General features: G+C 32.7%; 2 protein-coding genes across 3 annotated transcripts in view; one reads left to right on the top strand and one right to left on the bottom strand.

Moving 5' to 3' along the window:
* Nucleotides 1–325: 325 nt before the first annotated feature.
* LOC128157155 (prostaglandin F2-alpha receptor-like) lies at nt 326–5435 on the bottom strand. Its single transcript, XM_052819571.1, has 5 exons — nt 5131–5435; nt 4465–4700; nt 2576–2699; nt 2106–2293; nt 326–846 (listed from the first exon to the last, which is right to left on the bottom strand). Exons 1-5 carry the CDS (start codon nt 5318–5320, stop codon nt 622–624), a joined length of 963 nt encoding a protein of 320 aa, XP_052675531.1. The 5' UTR covers nt 5321–5435; the 3' UTR covers nt 326–621.
* Nucleotides 5436–11196: 5761 nt separating this feature from the next.
* LOC128192163 (glycine receptor subunit alpha-2-like) overlaps nt 11197–25869 on the top strand; it is a 28248-nt gene continuing 13575 nt past the window's right edge. The window contains exons 1-2 of one of the 2 annotated variants that reach the window (XM_052864645.1): nt 11197–11329; nt 20680–20744. The gene's annotated coding sequence lies outside the window, so the exon portion shown is untranslated. The remainder of the gene's footprint in view (nt 11330–20679; nt 20745–25869) is intronic. The other variant, XM_052864646.1, reaches the window with a different exon arrangement.

Here is a 25869-nt window from a genome sequence, read left to right as displayed (position 1 = left end):
TTTCAAGCATCTGCGATAAACAGTTGCTGAGAAATCTTTGACGAAAATTTGTTTGAAAATTTTGGTTAAAAAATAAGCAAAGTCGTCATTTAACAGGAACTTGACGTCCGATTGGTACAAAAATATATCCCGCGATATGGCATGCCTTAACAAACACTGTGTTAAAATTTCAAGCATCTGCGATAAATAGTTGCTGAGATAAATGCGACAGAAATTTTTGTTACGGACGGACAGACAGACAGACAGACGGACGGACGGACAGACAGACAGACACACAAGGGTAAAACAGTATACCCCCTCTCCTTCGGAGCGGGGGTATAAATATGTATTTGATGTAGTATAGATCAATCAAAATTGTTAAATTCACCTTAGTTATGGATGGACTAACTTAAATACTTCAAAAAAGATTTTTTTTGTATGACAAAATATACTTATCAAGCAAACCAAGGAAAAATCATATATATAATTGTATACATACAACAAGTTTGTTTTACTGCAAACTCTAATGATAATGACATTCCAAGTTTCTCAATTAGATTCAGAACAGAGAAAAAAAAACATAAAAATCAATTATGAACGATAAAAGTGTAGCCATCACTCTTAGGTTCATTACTATGTTTGTCAGACAACTTCAGAAGACTGGGTATTTCTCGCGTTTGTTTCAATTTCTTGTTCATTCCGTCTACAGCAAGCGCGAAATTTGTTTATTATTTTAGGATGGAACAAAGCTTGGATGAATAAAATAAAGTAGGAATTGGTCATGTTGTTGACTATGTACATCCTCACAGCATCAAAGTCTTTGGTCACTGATAAATTGAAGCCAAACTGATTGCATGCAAGTCTTACCTGCAAAAAGGAAACATAGACAGACTAAATACGCAGTCGATGTTAGTTCATATAACATGAAAACTAATCGTATCAATATTTATCTTTTTAACGAAATTGGCCGATTTCTATTTTACAACATAATTTTTACTTTAAACGAGGCATTGCATATACAACACAACTGTGCATGCGCAAGGGGGGGGGGGGGGGTAAAAGCAAATATAAATCAATGTTCATTCAAAACTTGATGTTTGTTGGCTTTTAAATCCTTACTTTTAGTTGCTCTTGCGATAAAATTATCTGCTTCATTAAAGCCTAATAAACTAAAATCTTGTCGCCGTATAAATACATGTATGAGTATGTAGGCTCCATTGTTTTTGATAGTCCAAAATATGGAATCCATTAATCAGTTATAGGTCGAGATATTCAAACGTTTGTATTTCTTCAATCCAAGAGGTAGAAAAAAATGAAGACTCAATACCATTGTAAAGCTATTAAATTAAATGAGTTATTTGTAGACATATTTTTACATACAAGCTGATTGGAAATTATAATTATTGAGACATTTTCTCCTCATCTTGTAGGGAAAAATAAACCCTTGAAATTTCCCTATAACTTAATTCAGGATAGAGTTTATCAATGTAAAAAGTTTTTAGTCCATGGTAATACTAGATCATTCCAGGTAAGATGACCAATGTGCCTCTGTTAAGTGACTCAGAGCAACCGCAAACTTATCGCAGAGTCATTTTAACGCTTTCCATTGCTCCTGTGTTTTAAACACCTTACAAACGAACGAAAAAAAGCATAGTTAATTCGTTTTCTTTTTACCATTAACTGTAAGTCTACGGAGACTAGTACTTGTAAGAACATGTTTAGTTTATGCCTGCGCCGGGTATCCTGACCGCCGACATGTTATCTACCGTCGTAATGACATGTTGTAAATTTTAAATTTACCGGGTGGCAGTAAATACAAAATTTACAAATACCCGGTAAATTCAAAATTAACAACATTACAGTAAACAAAACTATCAAATATTCTTTTAGTATTTCTAGATTAAATATTAATTTTTTGGAGTTTTCTTATCGTTTTTGCCAATTTTCACCAAAATTCATCACTTAATAAGGGAAATATTCGTGTTGCCCGCAAAATTTCCGAACAACCCTCGTTAGTAGACTCAAAATGCTATTTTCATGATTTTGATCACTAGAAACATTCGCCACGAATAAGTTAAAGAAGTTCTGGAAAAGATAACGCAATAAAAACCTTGACCTCAGCTTACCAGATATGGTGTTGAACACACAATATAAGCAACGGAAACAAACGTCATGATTGCCATGAACTTGAAATGGTCGAGCTTCTCTTTGAATGATATAACTTTGGATCCTGGTCCAATTCTCCGCCTTATTGCAAGCAATTCGTGTACCACACTGATATTACAAAATACTGTATACAGCATGCAACCCATTCCTACAAAAAAAAACAACACAGAAGACAGGAGTGGTAAGTACACTGATCTATTAAATATAAAGTTAAAACGTCAACCCCCTTAAATTAATTGTTAATTGTGTAAATTTTATAGATTGTTTTATATCCAAAATGACTGCTTTAATGTTGAACAATAATTGTCTTCGTTAATTTATATAAGCATAACGACAAGGTTTTAATATGTAAATGGTTTGTATTTCATATCAAAAATGCATGCCACATTGCATCTTTTTGACCTTCAGGCTGCTGAATGTGAACAATTACCTTGTAAAAGGTACAAAATGACAAAGAATCTGCCCTCGGGAGAAGTGTCGTTCCAAAAGAAGTCGCACCACGTTTGATATCCATATTTGTTCACTCCCATTAATGGCAAGGTCGCAAGGAAGATCTGTAGAAATTAATAATTATGTTTTTTTAAAGTGCAATATCCGAAAGGTGGAAAGTTTCTGCATGTTTTTGTAGGCGAAGGTTACATTAACCGCTCATGACTTGAATGAGAGAAAGAAAAAGATAAAGGAGTGAATTATGAAAAAATGATAAACTGGCAAATCTTTTACGGTCTGTGTGAAATCTTGCATAGAAGGTTGCTAAAAATGTGCACTGATTTTTGTTTAAAATTTATATAAATAAAATTGAATTATAATGCAGTTGGCCCCTCCCCTTTTTAGGGAGCATACAAGAAACGGAAGAAAAAAATAAGGAAAGCAAGAGTGAGTGAAATTTAAGTAAAGGAAAACAACGTATCCTCCCAAACACCCCCCTCCCCCCCGTATTAGGATTGTCGGGGTTTAAGGAATTTTCCTTTTTTATATTTTGCTTGTCAAGAAATTTTGGATGTGGTTGCCTCCACCACTTTCAAAAGTTATGTTACATGCCTGCTGACTAAAGTAAACATCAGCATTGAACATGCTTAAAATGCAAACGAATGGTGAATAATGGTATCAGAAAGACAACACTGGCAGTAGCTTACTTGAAAATAAATTAATGGTGGACAAAATCGTCCTGGAATAAAGATGTGTCATACTGATTAACCATTACAAACCTTTTATTAAAAAAATAGTCACACATATACTATATCAGCAAAGATACAAGATGCGTTTGATTTCGGAAAACACGCCATACTGCGATTAGAATATTAAGGGAGTAGTTTCTCAAAACATTCTTTAATGTTTGATACAACGTCTTCCCTATATGTGTATAGACAGTATTGTCACAGGCGGAGTGTTGTCACCGGCGAAAAATTAAGGTGACATCTATATAGGATATAAATGTAATAAACTTTAATTTACTTGCCAATTTATAACTTTTAATAATGTGTTCATCTGCATGTACATCACTTTTTATTTACCATTAACTTTTTTCTCTCTCATAGCCTGTCTCTGTATACATACTAATGTATATAACAATTATTTTGATATATTTTTTTTTAACCTTTTATGATAGATTTAACGATTTGCTAAAAGAAAGATGTAAAACCAATTGATTGCTTTCTTTGATAGTTCATGCGACTAATGAGGTAGCGATTTCTGCAAAAATTCAGCATAAATCGCATACGACAAACAGGTACTTGATCCGACGGGAAATAAAAATATCCTGTAGAAATTTTATTGCCCTATGGCCATAATTATTTTCTCTTTAAAAAATTATTCTAAAGTGGATAAAAATAATTTTTCTAAACCCATGAATCAAAGGTAAATAATAAAGCAATTTTATCAAAAGAAAAAACGCATTCTCATTAAAACATTAAAAATGAACAAGAATTGTCTTTAAATAACATTTGGACAAAAAAATAAAGCTAGATTTGCGCATGGCCTATCCGTTGTCTGAAAATGCACAAAGTATTGAATGACTAAGTCTTATTAAACGGTATAAGGATGTATTTATTCTGTTTTTAGACTTTGAAGTTAACGACCAATATCAAATAAGTACAAAAAAAGCTGGATGGTCATCAAGTTTACCTTGGGATTTTTGTTAAATTTTTAAACATTATTTTCAATGAATAATCATTTAGGAAAAAAAACCTCCATATATTTATGCTTTAAAATTTTAACATTATCCTTTATCTCTATAAATAGTTCATGGGTCTAAAAGAGGTAAATACATCTGTAGCTTAACAATGTTCCCGTCCGTCTAGCATTCTTAAATTAACTTACCGCATACAGGTACAAACTGACCGCCACAATCACCACCTTCTTAGGTGTCATAAGCTGCTGGTATCGAAATGGAAACCGCAAGGCAATGAATCTTTCTGTTGCCAAGAGAACCACCATAAAGTGAGAACCCACCATGGTGGAATTTCTGGCAAAACCCCGCAGGATGCATCCTTGAAATCCTCCCATAACACAGTATCCAAGCCATGTCATTGCAACTAACTGCGAATTGCTTATTCCTGGGTTTTAGAAAATGTTTTACATAATATGTATATTATACATTATTGTTAAAACGTAAAACAAAAAATGCAGGTTTGTTCATGTGTCAATTTATTTTTTTTTCAATATGTATAAATATATCAAGCAAATAAATAATTTGCTCTTTCAACACACTCAGTACTTATTAAGTTAACTACTGAAAGATTCATTCATGTAATCATTTCAGAATGAATCTTCAAACAATGAACATCATAGAAATGGAACTGATATCAAAACAAAGTTTGTTGGATTCTCCTAAAATGCATAGTGTAGAGAGTCTTTCTGAATTTCTTGGAAATATTTATTCGTGATTAAGGAGACAATAAAGAATAAAACAAAACAATTGAGCCCGGAAAAAAATTATAATTCTACGTAAAGTTTCTGGGTTTTTTTTCGAATTGACTTTCTTACCTGAATACATCAAATCACTGAAGCAAACAACCAAAGCAACAAATTTCGGCTGGGAAAATTGTCGTTGTTTGTACATGGATCTGCCCAGCCATATGACCGCTACTAAACTTGACACACCGGTCCAGACGCTGATGAAGGTTGCGCCGACACGACCGTTAGTCTTGTTGATGCAGGTACCATTCACAATCATCTTGCCGCCAATTTACCCACGGTATATTAGCAACTTGTCACTTTATATATCGGATATATTCACCCTCCGGTGAATAATGATCAGCATCTCTGATTGCAACCAATTGCAAACTACGGATAACTTGTAATCTCAATACTTTGATGCGTTTTAACGAAGCTCTAATTATAGTGTACTTTAATGAACTAGTGAAAATTACAAGGTAAGTATCGAAGGAGAACCTATGTTAAAACGAAGGAAAATTATTTTTATTCTACCTCTACATGTTATTTGATTGTACTCTTAAAATATGATAATTATTGCAAGATGTTTTACAATTTACATCAAATTCATATACGTTTTATAAATGCTGCATCCACATTCAGCTTTTTGCTTCGTCAATACAATATATGCATCACAGTTACATGTCTAAATGTTCTTTAACAACTGTAACAACATAATTCAACTGGATTTTACATTTCTTCTATTTTTTTTAAGAACTGGATATCAACAACATGGCGATTTTAACGCAATGTGAAACAGTTTATATCGCCATAATATGGTGTCATGCTCCGTGGCGCAATTAATTAAGCTTCGGTCTACTAACCTGCAGGTCTCGAATTCGAATTTTTTGGTTACTTCAAATCAAAAACATGCTTAAAATCCATTTTTGGGAGTTGATTTTAATCAACTCTCCTATGCAGTTACTCTGGCAAACCGAAAGTGAAACAGTGTTTGGACCTAAGCACAAATCATCACCGCTAACAAGACTTAGATCTTGAAAATAATAGATAAATTCGGTGTACTGTATGCTGTACCATTGTTTTTCAAAAAACGTGTTTATACATGTAAATACCTTGAAAATAGTCAGATTTTATATAGTACGAAAAATTGAATTGGTTTTTCTTTTGTAGTAGTTGTGTGTATTCCTACGCCAAAGTTCAATATAGTCTCGTTCAACCAGATGCTCGGCTGTATCCGTAAATCTCCGACAAGCAAAGAGTCTCTCTTGGTAGTCGGATATTAACGGAGACAGCCGAGTGTCTGGTTGAACGGGACTACATGTAGAGTTCAATATCGTGTACAATTTTAGAAACATTTCGATTACTGATACACAGTTTGATGGAATTTATGATATCTTTAAATATTACACAACATGATTCATATGGAGTTTTTATCGAAATTTTTGTCGGAAAGCTCGAGAATTCATATTATAAATATGTGCATAATTCAAATACAGATTAGAAACTACTTGCCAGGCAAAATAACATATCGTTGATTTTAGAATTGAAAATAATAAAAAAAAATCAACCCCGACAGTACTTCGGTACTTTGATTTGACATTGACATTATTGACATTTTGGTTCTATAGAGTAGGAACTCTCTTATCAAATGCTATCTAAATTAAAGAATAAAAAACAAATACATCCGATGATTCAAATTTTACAAAATTGTTCAGAACATTGCTTTACATAAGTATGTTCTTAACCATCAAAAATTTCTATACATAAAAAATTGAAAGAAAAAAAAAATAAATCAGGAAAATAATATGTCAGTAGTAAAATAATGGTCTTATAAGAATTCATAGAAGATAAATTGAAGAAAGAAAAGGTAAAGGTATATCCCAAAATATTATTAAGTTTAGTTTAAAAAATTGTTTGGAGCGGAACAAAACATTTGTTGATTAAAATAATTCCATTTATATCAACAAAGCAAAATATATTTTTCATAGTTAGATACGGAGCTTAATATTTCTTCTTTCCTTTTTATGAAAGACTCAAGTCTTAATCAAACCTCATTTTGTTCTGAATATGGCATTTTCTCAATATGTACTAAACATGGTATAGTCTTGTATATATACTGTTGAAAGACCTTAAACCTCACTTTAAAATTGACAACTGATATTTTGCAGAGCATTTGAAATATCTTGGTAGAGCATTAAGAAATGTAAATTTTGAGAAGTTTCTTAGTCACTGTAGTCTAAACATACAAGAAGCTCACAGGCCTTGAGGGTCACCTGAGGACAATAGCCGTTAGATGGACCCATGTTTGCATTTTTAACTTCATTTTGGAGTCTAAACCATAATCCGACACTTCTCTGACTGTTACCCCACTTTTACATTTTGCTGTTTGGAAACATCAATTCAATAAAAGGGACGGGGAGAGTCAATGGATTTCGGCCAAAATTGTAAACTTTTGGTAAAAAGAGACCTGCTTGCCTTAAATGGTCAATCTTTTATTATGTTCACATTTCATGTATAATGTATACAACATGCAAACAGTTTATTCTTACAAGCATACAATGCACAAGAAAAATTGATTATTATATAATAAAGTTTTTAAGAGGAAGTTAAAAATGTGAAATTGTTCACGGACAACACATGACCAGCATTAATATGTTACACAATAGACTCAAGTTACTTAAAAAATACACAATCACTAAATGACCATATTTGGCACACCCTCCCCCATTAAAACAATTGACTACCTGCTCCATGGTTCTTGAATTTCACAATTATGACATTATGGACATCATAACCATGCATTTAATTAACATGTGAAAGTACATAAGAAAATATTATAAAAAGTTGTACATTTTCACAACTTCTATTGGCCTTACCCAAGGCCTTTTCACCTAGGTTAGTTAACAATAATTTGGGAAGAAGACTTCATGGACATCGTAACCATGCATTTATATTTCTTCAAAATACATAGGGGAATAGAGAAGAAGATTTCTACTATTTAACACATTTTCACTTTATGGCCATATTGGCTCCACCCTAGGATCTGACCCCTGATCCAGGGGCCATGAATTTCACACATCATAATTATGCATTTATATTTCTCAAAAATATGTGATTGTAGAGAGTATTTTGGAAATTTAGAACTTTTTTGCAAATTTGGTACCACCCATGGCGCTCCAGGGGTGGTATTTGTCATAAATTTCACAATCCATATTCCCCTTATCCTAGAGATGGTTCAAACCAAAAATGGTAACAACTTGCCTTGTAGTTTTTAAGAAGTTACCAATGTAAAATTGTAAACGCACGTCAGACTCAGGTGATCTTAACATCGGGATGATGGGGGAATTTACAATACAATTTATTGTCATAGAAATGTTTACTTTAGATGTTCCTTGACAGCGAATATTAGGGGAAACATATATAAATCCCAAAGGATTTTTTGTAGCTATATTCGTGTGTATTTTAAATTTGTTACAATAAGTATAACATAATCCACTGCAGGTAGGTAGTGTAAGATATGGGTCTTCCAAATATCACACACTTACTATTAACTGATTAAGTACGTTAAATCCTCCCGGTGTAATTACCTTTTACTGTTATAATTGAAAAATCGCATGAATGTCACATTCTAATAACAATGCAGAAGGGAAATTTTATACAATCAAAGGAAAGGAAAGCTTAAAAACCACTGATCAATTTTTGCTTGAGATATCTGAAAAATCTTATGCATTTTCATGTCAATTCTGAGTCTAATCAGTTAGGTACTCTTATTGTCATTACAATACAGATTTAGATCATCAGAAAAATCTGTCACCATTTATTTTATCATGTTTTCCAGATTTACTGTGTGGGTCTGAATAGATACGTGGAATGTAGTAAATAGGAGGTGTGCAAGCTTCTTTTTCCCTTTTATCAAAACTCAGTTATTTATCACGCTTTTATAATAAGAGAAAGATCGCAAATTGGATGAAAACCTGTAAAGTTGCTTATGCTAAAAATGATTTGATCCACAAGCCTTGGATCGTTCTTGTGAACTTAAATCAATACGAGTTATCTTTCGTTATTTCTGTGGTAGAATAACTAGTTAAAGAATTTACTTGTCTTTTCCATCTTTTACACAATTTTGTGCTACTGATATATACCTTGAAATTGTATGTAATATGCTAGACAAAAAAGTTGTATATAATTGTTTCTCTTATGTGACACATGATCTGCTCTTGCAGAATGCCATGTTGCCGGGTTTATCTTGAAGTTTTTAAAAAGGAAATGAGCTGGATATTTAGAGGAGTAGGCACGAATAAAAATCAACACTGAAATTGATTACAATTATGCCTAAATTCTTTTTGTTGCAGTTGGTTTAAAATTACAAACTTTTCGACTTTTTAAGTGTTCGCTTTAAAGCCATTATATACGTCCTTAGTCAGAGATACTTGTATGAAACATATATGGAACAGCCATCTTAACATGTTACATGTATTTAGTTTGCTTTCGTGACTAAAATATAGTGCCAGAAATTTGTTTTATTAACAAATAGATATGATTTAACCATTATTTTTCATTCTTAAGTACATATCAGTTTGGTTATGTAATTTTGAATCTTTCATTTAACCGTACAATAAATAGAGATATTCAAAATTCGTGATGACGTGAAGTGTTTTCATAGGAAATTGAACGTCACATAATAATTTCCAATGCAAACATAAAGTCAATTTTAATTATAAACTGAATGTCAATATCTTCAGATAAAAGCCTGTTTTAAAAAAATGTGGGAGTAGTGTCAAGCCCCCCCCCCCCCCCCTTGTCTACATGTTATGCATTCATCATTTATTCAGAAATATTTCATATATACCAAGAGTTGTCAACACAAATTGTTCATGATCCACAAAAATACATTTCATCTAAACAAAATGCATTCATATTTATTGGCATATTCAAACCAAAGGTGTCCGATCCAAAGTGTCTGCTCGATGCATGATGAACTCGCCCTACACTTTCCGTCATGATGTCAATTATATTTAGCAGTCTGCGATCTCTGTTACTTCGTTCTGAACATCATTTTAAAAATTCTTTCAATAAAAACTTAAACTTTGCATTAAAGAAACGAATTTATGCATTTTATATATTCAAACATTTTCAAATCTTAATTCCTATGTTTACTTTAAATAGATATTTCTCATTTTTGCTATTTCGGGGTAATTTATCAAAAATGATAGTATGTTTCTAATTAATTTCACAGCAATTACTGATCAGGCAAAATTCAATTATGGCATTGAAATATCAAAGGTATATAGAAAGTTACTCTGGTGCAAGTATCTCGTTGTGTATTGGTAAATTATAAATATAGATGTTCAACATTAAGTTAAGTGTCAGCCCTTAAGAATAATATCAGCGCCATTTTATGGTGCAATAAATTCACTGCAAATGCTAGATCTTGCGATAAATAATGGTCTTCTCTGATTCTAATGGTCTCCAAGTTCTAATATTGAGACAACTATTTCTCTTGTGAAATAATACAGTTACGGCATTCGGAACACCCAATAGGAAACTGTATATCTTTTCAATCACGTAATGACTTCTTATTGAATGGAAATATTTGCTACACTAAATATGCATAGTCAGAATCCGGTGTACGTGAAAGTAGTACAAAAGTCAAACATTCAATACGGCTATCGAAACATATGCGAGTAGTCCTAACGAAACATTATAGAATTGCGTCACTCCAAATTTTCTCATCTTCTTTCGTGCTCACGCGATTTTCAATAGATTCTGATGCCCCAATAATAATTTCAAAAATTTCGAATTGTGTTCTAAACATGTTTTAAATAGGCAATATTAAACTGTGAGGGGGAATGGGTGGGAAATTGCCAGTGACCTCTTATATGTTGATAAACTCGACTCACATGCTTGCATGTTTTGTTCAGAATCGAAGTGTTTGAAGTTTATTTAACCAACATATTTGTATCTTCATATAATGCCAAGTATAAATACAACAACCCTCTTGTTAAGTGCTAATAAACATTTATACGGCTTTGAGTGAAGTAAATACAGATGTTTAGTCATTAACATTGTTTCTGTAATAATAATGAAGATAATGATAATACAGCAATCATAGAATCGATATGCCCTGAAGCATTCTTTTACAGACTTTCCCGTCATATCGAGTTTTCGAAAATTGGATAAGGGAACGAGCTTTCAACAGACAATCATTATTATTTGAATGGACTCTTCACTACGTTTTCTTACTCTTATTCCTCTAGAATTCACATAGAAAGACAAATGATACAGGAAGGTAAGACTAAGTTATTGTTTATAAAGAGAAAGAATCAAGATAATTATGTATAGAAAACGGTATAAAAGTCCATGTTATGTATTATTTTTGTCTTTTTGGCATTTGTCATATTGATGAAATTACAGGACTGCTCATTTATTAACGAATGCATTGAATGTATACTGTTTTGAAGATTTTTTGCGATACATTTAATAGTTAATGATTTATTTGCTATGACCACTTAACCTGACAGAACAGTTGCAATAAGATTTATATTGATGCGAATTAAGATCAATTTTGTAAGAATCAAAATTCGGTGGCCACGGATAGTCACGGATTTTTTTCATACTTTACAATTTAAAGAAATTAATGGGCAAATAAGCCTAACACCATATATTATTTGCAAAGTGGTCCCGTTGCGATGGTAATAGATAGAAAAGATGTCAAAATAGCATTTTAATGCTTATTTGACAACATATTTTGAGTAACGTAAACAGTTTGGAGTCTATAGGGTAGAGTATATTATTTTAAAAAATTGTAATTTTTTTTACAAGAAAGAAAACCATTAATGGTGCAATACGTATCTTTAAACTGTTGCCAGGTAACTGAACAGAATTTGATAAATATTTCTTTATTTGATTTGAAATGAAAATGCAAACCTAGAATTTTTTAACTCACTATTATGATAGTGCAAATTAAGAATATAAAAATGAAACTGAAAACCGTTGCTATTGTAACATGCTCAAAAGTGAGATAAATTCTAAAATTTTGAGGCTTTTTCGAACGGGTTTTATTCACACATAAAGTATAACTATTTTATATCGATTGGTGAGAACAAATCAAGTTTATGTCCTGAACTAAGTAAAGGCGTTGTTCGCTGTCTTTAAAAAGTAAGAATATCTGTGTGATTATCAATGCAGTTTTAATTTCCATAGGAACAACACTTTTTTGGTTGCAAAACAAAGCTTTTCCTGTGATGTAATAAAAATTACGGCATATTTTAACAATATAAACAAATGCAATTGCTAAAATTTTCAATATTCTAGAATTACAGCATACCAAAATCACCTTCAATTACTTCAGATTACCCTATGACTTGGTCTTGTTACCATAGTTGCTAAGTGTTACATGTAATGTTTTTCTTAAAAGAAAATGTTCATATCGCATGGGCAATGAAAGGGATGTAAAATTGAATAATAAAGGTTTCCATGATAACATTTCAAAAGCATTGATTTCTCCGACAATTTTTATCTTTGACATAAAAATTTCCCAAAGGACAAAGATTGTTTTATGTCTAATATTTTATATGAGTGAACAAAACTTTCTAATATGGCTTCAAATTAGGTAAGTTTTGGTATTTTTCCATCTTAACATCGGTTACTACGGCAACGGTTGCCTCCAGCAACCAACTTTTAGTGTCTTTTAGCGTTTTACACCTATGTATGAAATTTAAAGAACATTAGTGACTATGTGTAGCCAGACCCTTACATAAATCTTTGATTCTTACGTAGAATTGATATTAATGCTTTAACTTTCTTTTTTTCAAAAGTAACTTATAAAATTCATACATTGTTTTAAGAGCTGTCTTTGTCATGTGTAAAGTGTTGAAGTTCATTACTATTTTATGTTGGTAATACCGGTAATAATGAAAGCAAACCTTTTTTCACAATGATAATTTAGCCATTATTTAATTTGAAGAGAGGACCAAATTCTTAAACTTGTTATATAGTTATCTATATCTTATAACTGTATCTAACTTATACAAGGGGGAATGATATGTGTCAAGCATACATATTTTCTTACCTGTACATTTTACGCACTTGATTTCAGACAAGGGTGTATTGTATACAATCTCTCGTATATGAATACTTTTAATGTGATATATTGTATGAAATATCTCGAATAGGAAAAATTCTAATGTGATTTGACAATCTTCTCCCAAGAGGAATGAAGTTAAAATGATAAAGGCAACAGGAGTATCGTTCCCTTGAAAGCTTTTTGTTGTAATTTAGCTCTAAACGATCCTATTAAATATTATTATCAAACAAATTTAAACAATACAAATTGGGTTCATTGAATAAACGACCTTTATCGCAATCTGTTGTTCTATTTTATTGCAAATGAACTTGGACTCATTGGAAGATTTTGGATTTAGTTACTTGTATTGGGTAAATTACTTGTAGCAACAAAGCTCAAAGTTGGGCAAAATTAATAAAAGTGTTTCTCTTGGAAATGCTTATGTATTATATTTATGGAAAAATTTGGTTGACAAAAATATTATTATCAAATGATGGTAGTATTTTTTACTTATCCAACATTGCCAGAGCACATTGTCATTTTAAGGAGAGAAAGGGGATTTTGTTCTTATTCAATATTTAAATCAGTGTATTTCCTAAACCCATTAAGCTGTTTTATGGAGTGAAACACATTCATTAATTATTTAATTATGTATTCAATTTTGGTTAAAGCACTCAGATTTATTATATAACAAAACATGGCTTGTAGAGAAGTGAATCAAAATCAACAAATAACCAAGGATAACTGGCAACATGAATTGTAAGGAAAAAACAACAATTTTATTGGTCTATTTTTTGTGTGCGATAAATACTGTACGGATTGCCATGACTATCTTGCAATATATCTTTTCTGATTTTCATTTTTTTTAAACTCATCCACATTTGATCATTGTTCCACGGTGTCGCACAGACCCGATTAATAACAAATACCAGAAAGAAGATCTGTGACCCAAAAGATAGTAGACCACTAATGCTATTGCTTCACATAAAAAACATTTTAAAACTTCAAAACTTTGCAAACCAGGGCCTGTCTGATCTAAATGTTGTTAAACGGTCCTATTTTCTGTCTGTTCATATCGAAGGACCGTTTTCTCTGATGTCGATGGAAACAATTATCTCACCCAGACTTCCGGAGCCCCAGGATAATTTTTTCATGTTACCAAACGTCAATAGTAGTCAGTGGAATTCCTGGCGGTCTACTTTGTTCAGTGGTCGACCTATTGATTGGATTGGTCTGGGATGACCACGGGGGCTTGTCCAGAAAGACATTCTGTGTTTAGTGTACATTATGGATCAAAAGCTTCCCTCTCTCTATACCACCATTATGTGTAATTGTAATGCATTAGAAGCTGTTCGCGGTAATGTCAGTTAACGATGTTTTATGTCACGACCAGTTTACCCATATATGGATTTAGTCAAGTCTGTTTAGTGAGTACTCATTAAAATATGGTCAAATAGTACGTGAGTAAACCCTTGGGCTGGCTTATTCGGTATAGGTTTGGGTCGTGAGGTCAAGCCTCATTGGTTATCCCTCTCGAAGTTTTAGAATTTTTAGCTATTTTCTGAATTCCTAGAAAAATTCTTAAAATCTCAATTTTTGTTAATCAGCTTTATTTAACTGCTAAAAGATAAAAAAAAGAGCAGCTTTGCATACTGTGTACAACCCGCATGTGTAAGTGTATCATGGAGACCTTCTGCATGTATATACTGCACACAATATGTTAATTTACTTTGGAATGGATAAAGCGGTCTGCTGCTGTACATTACATTGAATGTCATATAATCTTACAAAAATATTAATATATTCTGATGTTTGAAATATACGAAGATTGAAAAATCGAAAACTACATGTAGATTATCAGGTCTTAGCCACACTTTTATTAGTAAGGCCTTTTTGTAAGTTTATCCTACGACCTTACTTATTATAATATCTTAAAGATTTTTTGAAATCTATGTTGAATTAAATCAAATGGTTTACATATATACTAAAAAAAAAACTCAAAATACACCATATATTTTTTTTTAAGTTTAAGTAATTCATCCTCAATACTTTGTGAATAATTTGTGTAACTTCTTACAAAGTCATTCGGTTGCAATACGATCAATTCTTGTACATATCTGACTGACAGAAAATAACCCAGTTAATTGATTAGTTAAAGTTTGACAGATGGTAGAACTTAAGTTTCATGTAAATGAAAAAACTTTGGCATAAAAACCCCCAGAGTATGTGTCAGGACATAAGATATTTAAATAACTGAAAGTAGCGTATTCTTTTGTGCCTTGCGGTGATACATGCATCATAAATATAAGAAAAGGCTGCGATAGTTGTAAACGGAATTAGTCATAATTTTGCCGTATTCAACTTTTAAGATAAGTACGACTGTATTGATCACCTATCGCCTCGATCAAAATAATCTAGCTTTTCGCTCATTAATTATTTAGTGAGAATTGCACAACCTTGAGATTTATTGTAAATATCACAAATAAACATTAAGCTTTCGGCTCTGGCACATACATCAATACCATAACTAATTTGTAGCATCATACAAAGCGTTTAATTGGAATGTCTGAATATCTGTTCCAACAATATCTACTTTTAGGTGTCAAAGTGTTGTGAAAATGTCTATGAAGACTGAAGAGTGGGCGTCTATCGTCACTTCTTTATGGGACCATGTTTTACTTTTATGTAGACTTTAGAACTAATGACATGTGTTGACATGTGGTAATTGTTATACCCGCACTTTCTAAAGATAGTTCGGGTATATTGTTGTTACTCTGTTCCGTTCGTCCGTCCTTCTGTACGTCTGTCACGTTTTACTTTCTCAAACTGCTCTTACATTTTATAAACTAGCAAACTGAACTCTTGGAGTTTGATTTGGGGTGTCATGTTGTTTTGTAAAAAGGTTTCAAAAATTATCTGGTAGTCCTGGGAGTCAAATAATTGGTAAAAAATTACGTTTTTTCACAAAAAACCTCTTCCTCGAACTCCTCCTACATTTTCAACAGTAGAAAAATCATCTCTTGGAATATGTATCCTATAGATGCGCAATAAGGTTTCGGAAATTTCAATTTTGTCCTGGGGGTTATTTTTTTTTTTTATAAAAAAAAACTGGTTCCAAAAACGTCATTTTTTGTTGCAGTAGCCAAATGATCTTCTATAATATGATTGGGGTGTCATATTGAAGGTGATCAGGTTCCAGAATTTTTTTTATTATGGGGATCAGTGGGCAACAAAAAAAATGACGTTTTTTTGCAAAAAAAGTATGGTTCCCAGAACTCCTCTTACAACTTTTAGAATAGATACGTCATCTCTTGGGATATACTTGGGGCTGTCCTATAGATGTGCAATAAAGATTAAAAAATTTAAATTTCATCCAGGGAGTCAAATATTAGCAGAAAATTGATGTTTATCACTCCAAAAAAAGAACTCCTCTTATGATTTAATGGATAGACATATCTTCTCTTGGGATATGATAGGGATTGTTCTATAGATGTGCATTACGGTTTTGAAAAATTATATTTAAACCTGGGGCCCATTACCTACATACCGTTTGATGCCCTTTAAGGATCTAGAATATATATGGTAAAGGGGTGGGGATCTCAACCGTTTTCGAGATACCGGTATTTGTGCACTTCCTGTTCGAAGGGGGTCACGACCACCCCCAGGGCCCATGACCTACATACTGTTTGATGCCCCTTGACACAAAGAACAAGAATATAAATGGTTTAAGGGTGGGGATCTCAACTGTTTTGAAGATATTAAGGGACTTGCTGTTCGAGGGGGTTCAGGACCACCCACAGGGCCCATGACCTACATAACATTTATTGCCCCTTGATATAAGGAACAAGAATATTATGGTATAGGGGTCATGCGTATAACAGTTTCTGAGATATATGGTAATTCCAATTTCTGGGGGATGGGGATGACCCCAGGGGTCAGATCTAATAAACCCTATATATTGCCAGTAACAGTCAATATATGATTATGAAAACCCTATATTATTATCTTTGTCCGTTTTCAAGTGACCATTTACAACAGGGTCTACGATTCTTCCCTTAAGGTTCATTGTTAGACCCCACACCCTTTTGAACACCCCCCCCCCCCGAAAAGGGTTGTCTAACCCCAAATGAGAAAAATCAAACTAGGGTGCACAACCAGATATGCAGGCCTATTGTATCCTAGAGTTTTGTACAATTCTGTTCAGCCATCTCTGAGAAACAAGTTCAGAGTGGGAAAGAAGAAAAAGAATAATAATAATAATAATACATGTAAAAATCGTACGAAAACATTGTCTCCAAATTTCATTTGGGAGAATTAATAATAAGATTAAATAGAGATAGATCATCAAACATCAATAATTTAAAGATAATTGACAATTTCTTATCCTAAGGGGGTCAGGATGACCCATTAGGGTCATGACTTACATACCATAATGATCTGATGCGCCATGACCAAAGGAGGAATACTATTAATGGATTAAGGTGGGAATCTCAATGGTTTTTATGATATTTGATAATTTCAGGAAGAGCACTTGGGATCATGACCTACATACCATCTGAAATAAACAATAATATATGTACATGATATATGATTCAATTTAAGAACCCAGATATAGATCTATCATCTGTGTTTTGTAATACTTCCTAGGCACACACACACACACACACACACACACACACACACACACACACACACACACACACACACACACACACACATATATATATATATATATATATATATATATATATATATATATATATATATATATATATATATATATATATATATATGTATTAGTTTGTGTTTTGTTCTATACTATTCATGTTCATGATTGTAGTATGGCTTAGTCTTATTTTGAATTACATCAAAAAATGTCAAATATATGACTTGGAACCCCTACCCCCAAACAAATTCAAATATTAACTGCCGCCGCCCCCCTCCCCCCTTCCCCCTGGCAAATTTTCTGGATCTTATTTAAATATTAAAAGATGATGATACAGGGAGATCACTTATTTAGAAAGTGAAAGTAATACTTATGTACATACCGGTGTCTCATAATATTGTGCTACTATAATACTCACTATCCATGTATTATGCTTACCTATATTGGTCAACATCACAATGATAATTCAATTAGAACACAATATGAATCCCTTTAGCTGGTCATCACAAAAGAAATGTTTATGCATGTTAACTAATCCTTTTCTGCATATGGAAAACACATACATGTATATATACACCACGTGAAACCCATCTAATCGAAGAGCTGGGTAAAACTAGTACCCGCTAATGAGACCTGCAGACCTGTATTGTGTACGTAACTTCAGCCAAAGATCAGTTATTTGTAACATGCATGTATTTTAATGACCTATTCTTCAAAACCCTTTGCACTATTTTATTAGGTAAATAACAGCTTTAAGGTGCTGCAGGACACCTGCATATTGTGATGTATGCTTCCTATTGAAATAAACAATAAAGAATAAATATCATATTTTCCCCCAAAATAATGTTACCTAACATTGAAGCGCAATGGGTTAGAGCAATTACATGTCTGTAAGGGCATTGGAGCCTAGGTGTATTTTTGGTAATTTTACTATTGATATAAATGAATTTTCATTGGGATGGGGGGTCTGGTCTCCTCACTCCCACCCCTTCTCTAAATCTGTGCACACAGTGATGTACATGTAGGCACACAGAAGCAAATCTAAAACCGACAACCGCCGCGGAGAGGGGGCATAATTTAATTTTGTTTGTAATAATTATATAGACCATTATACTTTCTATGACATGAAATGTTAAGATTATTGATTAACTTAAAATTTACATGCAAACAGTTCAACCCCAAATTGCACATAAAGTGCTGTTCAAGTGTATTATCATATGGGAAGGGATCTCATCCTTCAGTTATGAAAATTATAATTTTTAAATGTATTACCGGAACTTGCATGAGGCCTTCATTTTTAATTACACTGGTACAAAACAGTGTTATTTAGGGGCAAACACTTGGTGCGGGTATTATTGTCTAATGACAGCATCTACTTAATATTTGTGTCTACAAAGAAGTATGATTTGAATGTAGAAATATAACAAAACGGAATCACAATGTTTTCTTCTTTTCTTGCTAAAAATATTTTCTCTAACACAAAATGTCAATGTGATTTGTTTCGCTTCCTTCTACCATCATTCACAGACAATTTTTTAGAAAATGGAATTGTCATCAAAATAAGTCGATACTTGTAACAAATATCCGAGTCTCATTTTGTATCAATTAAAAAAACCACATACTTTAAAGTTTGTGTGGTTTACTACTAGTTAAACGAAAATCAACGTGTAAATTTCAACAATACATGTAACTTTGATTGCAGACTGCATTCCGGTGTTTTGCAATTGGTCTTTAGAGTGTACCTAATTCGTTGGCCATGAAAACATCAAAGAACGTGCATTTGAAAATTGTATTCTTCTTATATCATTTTTTGGGGACCATTTTTTCTCATAGAGTGGTGATATGTCTGCTAGGCTTGCGGACGTCAGATATTAATTAATATTATAAACTCTACCAAAATACATTGATAATTTAATAAGAATTGACAAATACATTCCTGCAAAAAAAAATGTGATTTATACTTTTTTACGGGACTGTAATGCATTTAACTTTAATGCTGTAATTGTTGGAAAGTCGTAGTGTATCTTTAGTATAAGAATCAATAATAAAATTATTGGTAACCTTTTATTTCAGATTTTGATTACGTATATATATTAGATCAAAAATCCGATGCTTTTAACAGCTAACTTTAAAAGGGCTCGATGGCCGTGGCCATTTTAAGACGGTATTGGTCTCCTTTGAATTTAAAATAGCTCTATATTAAAATGAAGAAATATTCCTTTACAGGATAAAATATATCGATTTTCCTTCATCAAATAATGGTGTATAACTTAACAAATCATACTTTAAAAATACGTGTAGATCTTTTAAATAATAAAACTTTATAAAGGGTTTGTGTTAACGAGGAAAATGGTGGGGGTTCAACGCAAACTTCTTATTTATTTAACATACGTCTACATGTGTAAATATTTACTTATTCTGCACCTCCATGGTTAGGGGGGATAGCGTATCATATCTACCTTAGATCCAATAATGCCCGTTCGCGCTCTATGGTTTGTTTTGAACTAGATTACAATGTCCGAAATCAACTAAAAAAATCGATTGTTAATAAGTTCCGATGTAATGTTCATTTCAAAATGAACAGAGGATTAGTTGAGTCATTGAACCATTGCATCTACTAGCAGCTGAGTTTAATAAGTATACACATCGGTTTGAAATAATCAAGACCAAGGCTAAAGCTTGCTCGAAAGATTGCTTCACGCAGACGTTGATAAGATCACGACAAATAGCCTGTAAATAAGTGTGTTAAAGCCCCTAACGCATGAACTACTCACTGGCTCAGCTACTTCAAAGTGATTCTGTGGCGGCAATCAAACCGAAAATATAATATATTCAATATTGATGAACCTCGTTGTATGGATTACTGTAAAAAAAAAAACGTGTTGCATTAAACTGTATATACTTACAGATGTTCCAGCGACTGCTTTTAGTGCGACAGCAGTTGTTATAATGGAGGAAAAGTGACTTCTAGGGGTAAGTTTCATGCTTGGTTGTATACAGGAGTTCAGACTAGTAATTATACTCACGATTTGTTGTCGGTTTTATTGACGCTTTTTGTTTTAAAAGTTATAGAAACAATTTTCAGAACAAATCTGCCTCTACCGACAAAATGCACTGAATTGTGACGAATAAGCTATTCGCAGACTTTATAATTCAGAAGACTTTGTAAAAAGTAAATGATCACTGGGTCTTTGATGTCAATTTATGACAATTTAATACAAATTGGAATTAACAGTTCACCGATGGATTTTACTTCTGATATTAGATTATAGATTGAAAGCTCTGGGACATTATTCCAAAGTCTTCGATAAAAGACCTTAATGAAGCCATGTTCTAAATCTACAGTCATCAAGACTACTTCACAATCAGTTGTAATTAGAGTTTGCGAGGAAATTAGGCAGAAATTTCGTTTTCCAAAATTGGTATTGGATTTGTGCATGATATTTTCCTCTAATGGAAACTCTGAATAAGTATGGTATAATAGTTGAAAGGAAAGGTCATTTTGCATGCACAAATTTTTGTTTTGGCGGGAAACAATATTATTAATGCTTTGAGAGGTTTTTCTCTCGTGAGAGTGATAAATCTGTAATTTAGAGTTAAACTGAACTTCGTGTTCTTAATCAATAAAAAAGCTTTAGAACTCCTTCTTGACCGAGGCTTAAAACCGAGGGGAGGTGGGGGTATGGAGATTGATGTATTCCTCAGCGCAACGGCAGTAAATGGCATCAGTTCTGACATTTCTCTGGGTAAATGGTCCCACAACAGACAGTGAAGGAATTGTTGGGCATTCTTTGCATTGATTCTGAGTGACTGTTGTTTACTTACCTTATGCCTGTCTGGTGAACTGTTGCAAAAACGTGTGTGTCAAAACAGTATTAACGCGCCGATTTTATAAGAATGAAAAGAGAACTGTAGAAAAAAACCATGTGTCAGAACAAAATTAACGCGGTTCCGATTGGAATTGAAAGATGAATAAGTACAGAATTAAACACGTACTTAATAGTTTGATCGAGCAATTCGACGAAATTCATATTAGTGCCAATTCTTTTACTTCCAGATAGGTATTTTTTCTTTACAATTTGAAAATCTGAAAAGTTTCAATAATTCAAAAATTATATATAGCCTTATTTTTGTTGCTTGTGATGTAATACAGGTTTAATTCTATTAAAACGGATCTAGTTTTATATATATTTTCTATATTAATGTTTAATGATTCAACACGTATATAATTGACTTTATTCCTTTTTAAATACCCGTGCAGTAATCTCAGGATCGACTGTAATCTTACGGACATGGAGCACAACCAAACATTTAACCGGTCTTTGTCTCAAATATTCTACAAATAAAGAACACCAAATGATGACAAACTGTACATGCATTGTAGATTAAAGATTATCAAGAGAAAGTAATAATTGTATAACAATTTCAAAATATTTGCACTTCTATACCATGATACCCGAGGCGTGTTCAGCTGTCGCCAAAATTTCATATTTCTACGACCCCTCGCAGTCACGATATCTGCAACCAAAATTTTGGCGATTTCTCAAGTGCACTTCCTCTAGATACTAACGTGCACGCCTCAGATATTCCTTCTCGGGTTTTGAAGAATCGAACGATCTGATAAATCTTCTGTTCGGACAGAATACACGCATTTTAACTATTGATGCACTTAACAAACATCCCAGATAACACAGAGAGTGAGATGGGAGCCTCTGGTCTGATCCAATCTGTTCTACTATAACAAAAATTTATTGTTGGATTAAATGGGATGAAATTGTGTTTTACGAGATCAAGTTCTTTATTCATGCTGAATGCACTGAAATCGAGTCATGTTTTCTTTTTATCTACTTAGAGTTTACTTTAAGAAATTTTTATATTCATTTGTCCTTTCGATTAAAGTTTATATTTATAATTTTAAAAAAAAGTTCAATGTGTAAAAGAGAATAATTGTTTACTGTTGGCTGAAGAGGCGCACACTATTCATTGTACAGCTTTATATTGCTCAGTCTCAGTAGTGAATCTTTGTTTGTTGAAGTGACTCTGCATAAAATAAAAAAGACGAAATTTCGATCGGCGAAACACCTGGAATCAAATGACAGAATATTTACATGTCTGTGCTTTTCAAATTATTAAAGATCTCAGTGTAATGCACCTATAATTAATCTCATGCGCCCTACATAGAAATCAAAACACGCTCAAGTAACCAAAACAATTTCCTGGTGCTAGGCATTGGCAAGCTCTCTTGATCGCGGTAGAGTTTCTGTTCCTTACTAACAAGATGAGACAGATCATCTAAAGGTTGTATGGTATCAACATCCAATGCGTCATTATTCAGTGGCATATGGATGTTTCTGCTTGAAATATATACAAAATTATTTTCAATTAAGATGTTTTTGAAAAACTCAAGTTGAATCTTAAAATTGTATATATGATTGTTATATAAGATATTGTTTCTATGATGCATTTATATAATTAGCTAAAAAAAACTCAAGGTATGGAAGAACGAAATATTAATCATGCTTTACATTTTTGGCGCTATTTTCACACGGATTAATTAATTAAAGACTTTCTAATGGTACACAAGGTACATGAACAAAAATATCATTTTCACATTATACTTTATTGTTGTGAATGTCAAAAAAAGTAAATGGGTGAACACACAATATTTAGCTCAATACTAACTACGTAAGTAACATAATGTCTTACATTCTAAAATAAAATGTAATTCGTATCAAATTTTGTTACAATTACACAAATTACAATATTAGTTACTTCTCTGAACACTGCTTCATCTTCCTACTTCCACAGGAAGGTGATAGTTAATTTTTCTTTTAACAAATGTTTTTCTTAATTTACTTGATAACAAAAGTAAGTAATGTTCACATTCAAAATTTGTTTTATAAATTCTAAAAATGACCCCATTTATCGATTCGTGAATATCATTAAGCTCGTAAATGTAATCCATATTTGTTGCTTCATTGCCACATTTCTACTCCTAATTCCTATTTGTATTGCTGTTGTTAATTACTTCTTTCTAACCGGTGCGAAAAAATGAGAGCTATTTGTTATTTCAGAAATACATGTACGTACATTCGATAAAAAATCTAAAGTAGAGAAGGTATCCCCACTTACACTCAACTTCGTTTTAAATGCAAGCATTTATGCGTAATTTCCTCCCTGGTATTCACAATTCATCATATGAATTTCTCAGCAATTGGTAGCAATTGGATAGGTTTCTCGCACACTCTCACTAAGACATAGTGATGAAAAGAACGCGATACTGCTGCGGATACGGAATGTTTTTACAGCGGAACATTCTTTACTATGCATGAATGCTCAATATGACCAGTTTTTTTTAAGCATACACCTGCAGCAATATTGTACTTAAATCTATGTCCACGTCCATTGTCCGAGTTTTGTAATTACCTGTAGTTCTGTACTCGTAAAGCTTATATAGATTACATGAAACTTCACTCGATAAGCGACAAATATCGCCTATAGTATGTCCAAGATTACTGCTTCCCTCGCTTTTTGATGAATTTTAACGAAAATACTCACACATGTACCTGTCAAAGAAGTAAACTTGAAATCGATATAAGAGAAAAAGATCGAAATTTTCTTCATTGACACCATCTATTTTTTACCCGGAGAAATTAACATAAACGAAAACAAATTTCCTACGGAGATTTACGTGGGAAATGTTTATATATTTTCTCCGAAACTCCTTTCGGAATAATTCGGAACACCTCGCAACCAATTTTATCAACGTTATCATCCGGGTGTTTTCATGTCTACTACAATGCAATTTTTGGTTCCATGTGTGTAGAAACATGAAGCGGCAGAGGGGGGGGGGGGGGGGGTGGGGGTAAAACAGTTAATTTTATCTTTATCCGTTGAAGTAAAAAAAAAACGTAATTTGGACACAGAGGTATTTATGATTATCTAAATATTTTAGCAAAAATGTGGTGGATGAAGAAACTTAAGAGTATGTAAATTTTAATTAGAAAAATAAACACTTTCTCTCTGCTTTATTTTGGAAAGTATTTTGCTCGTAAACAATCGATTTACATTTTAAGAAACACGAGTGCCATTTGGCAAATTGCATCTGAAACAGGGTGACAGATGAGTTCAAAACACTGAATAACCTAAAACAAGTCGTATGTATGATTAATTGAATTTTGCCAAACCGCAGTCGTCCAACTTTTAACTTCTGGCAAAAGTGATTACTGTAATAGCTAGCATTTTCCTGTCAATCTCAAACAATACACGTGATCAATAACCAGAGGACATGGAACGGACATAAGTTGTTTTTTTTTCAGTGATAACACTCGATTTTCTTATGTATGTTCTAATACATTTCAAGAATGACTTTTAAAAAAAAAATCTAATCTGCAGAAAATTACATGATTATAAGTGATAAGGAATCATTCTTTGAATTTTATGAGGTGATCAAATTTGGTTGGGCGTGATGAAAATTAATATCATAATGCCCTTCTGGCTTTATTGGATTTGATCACCCCTGAGCATATTTCATTGCCTAATAATACTCAAGAAATGCTTTCTTATTCCTAAAATAAAACCCCACAGAGACTGTGTTTATTACCCCCCCCCCCCCCCCCCCGATATGAAACATGGGTGTAAAATGTTCAACTTGACAGATTCAAGCAATACACTCTAAAAGGGGCATGGTCATGCACGATTTTGATCAAAATTATTTTTCCGATTTTAGTGTCTATGATGCCTCAGTACGGCATATTTACATGTAGTAGGCAACCAAAATCTTAGAGTCACTCGTTGAGATATAGGCGAGTTTCAGAACTTACAATTATTTGCATAGTAAACAAAGCTTTTGTTTACATTTTGAATGCCAGAGTGAAAATTCCAGTTTTAGACCTAAAATAAATGTGTTAAACGTTAGGAACTGTTTACTTTTGCTTAAAATTAATACGAAGATAGACAAATCAGCTTGAAAAAGATTTTTAGTGGTGTATAGAACCTACGTAAACAAAAACAGGGCACGAGCCTTGTTTACATGACCAAACATTAAATTGTGAGCCATGTATCTTGCTTATAACTTTACGACTGACTCTCAAATTTC

The sequence above is a fragment of the Crassostrea angulata genome, chromosome 7, assembly GCF_025612915.1.
Source record: "Crassostrea angulata isolate pt1a10 chromosome 7, ASM2561291v2, whole genome shotgun sequence".
NCBI lineage: Eukaryota > Metazoa > Mollusca > Bivalvia > Ostreida > Ostreidae > Magallana > Magallana angulata.
Note: the sequence above shows the minus strand (reverse complement) of the source record. Positions and strands in the feature narration are given on the sequence as shown.

Excerpts from the sequence above, each read along its gene's own strand:
- LOC128157155 (XM_052819571.1), bottom strand. The coding sequence starts at position 5,320 with ATGATTGTGAATGGTACCTGCATCAACAAGACTAACGGTCGTGTCGGC. Across the intron at positions 4,701-5,130 it reads CAGTGATTTGATGTATTCAG|GAATAAGCAATTCGCAGTTA; the intron begins GTAAGAAAGTCA and ends TCTAAAACCCAG. Across the intron at positions 2,294-2,575 it reads CATTTTGTACCTTTTACAAG|GAATGGGTTGCATGCTGTAT; the intron begins GTAATTGTTCAC and ends TTTTTTTTGTAG.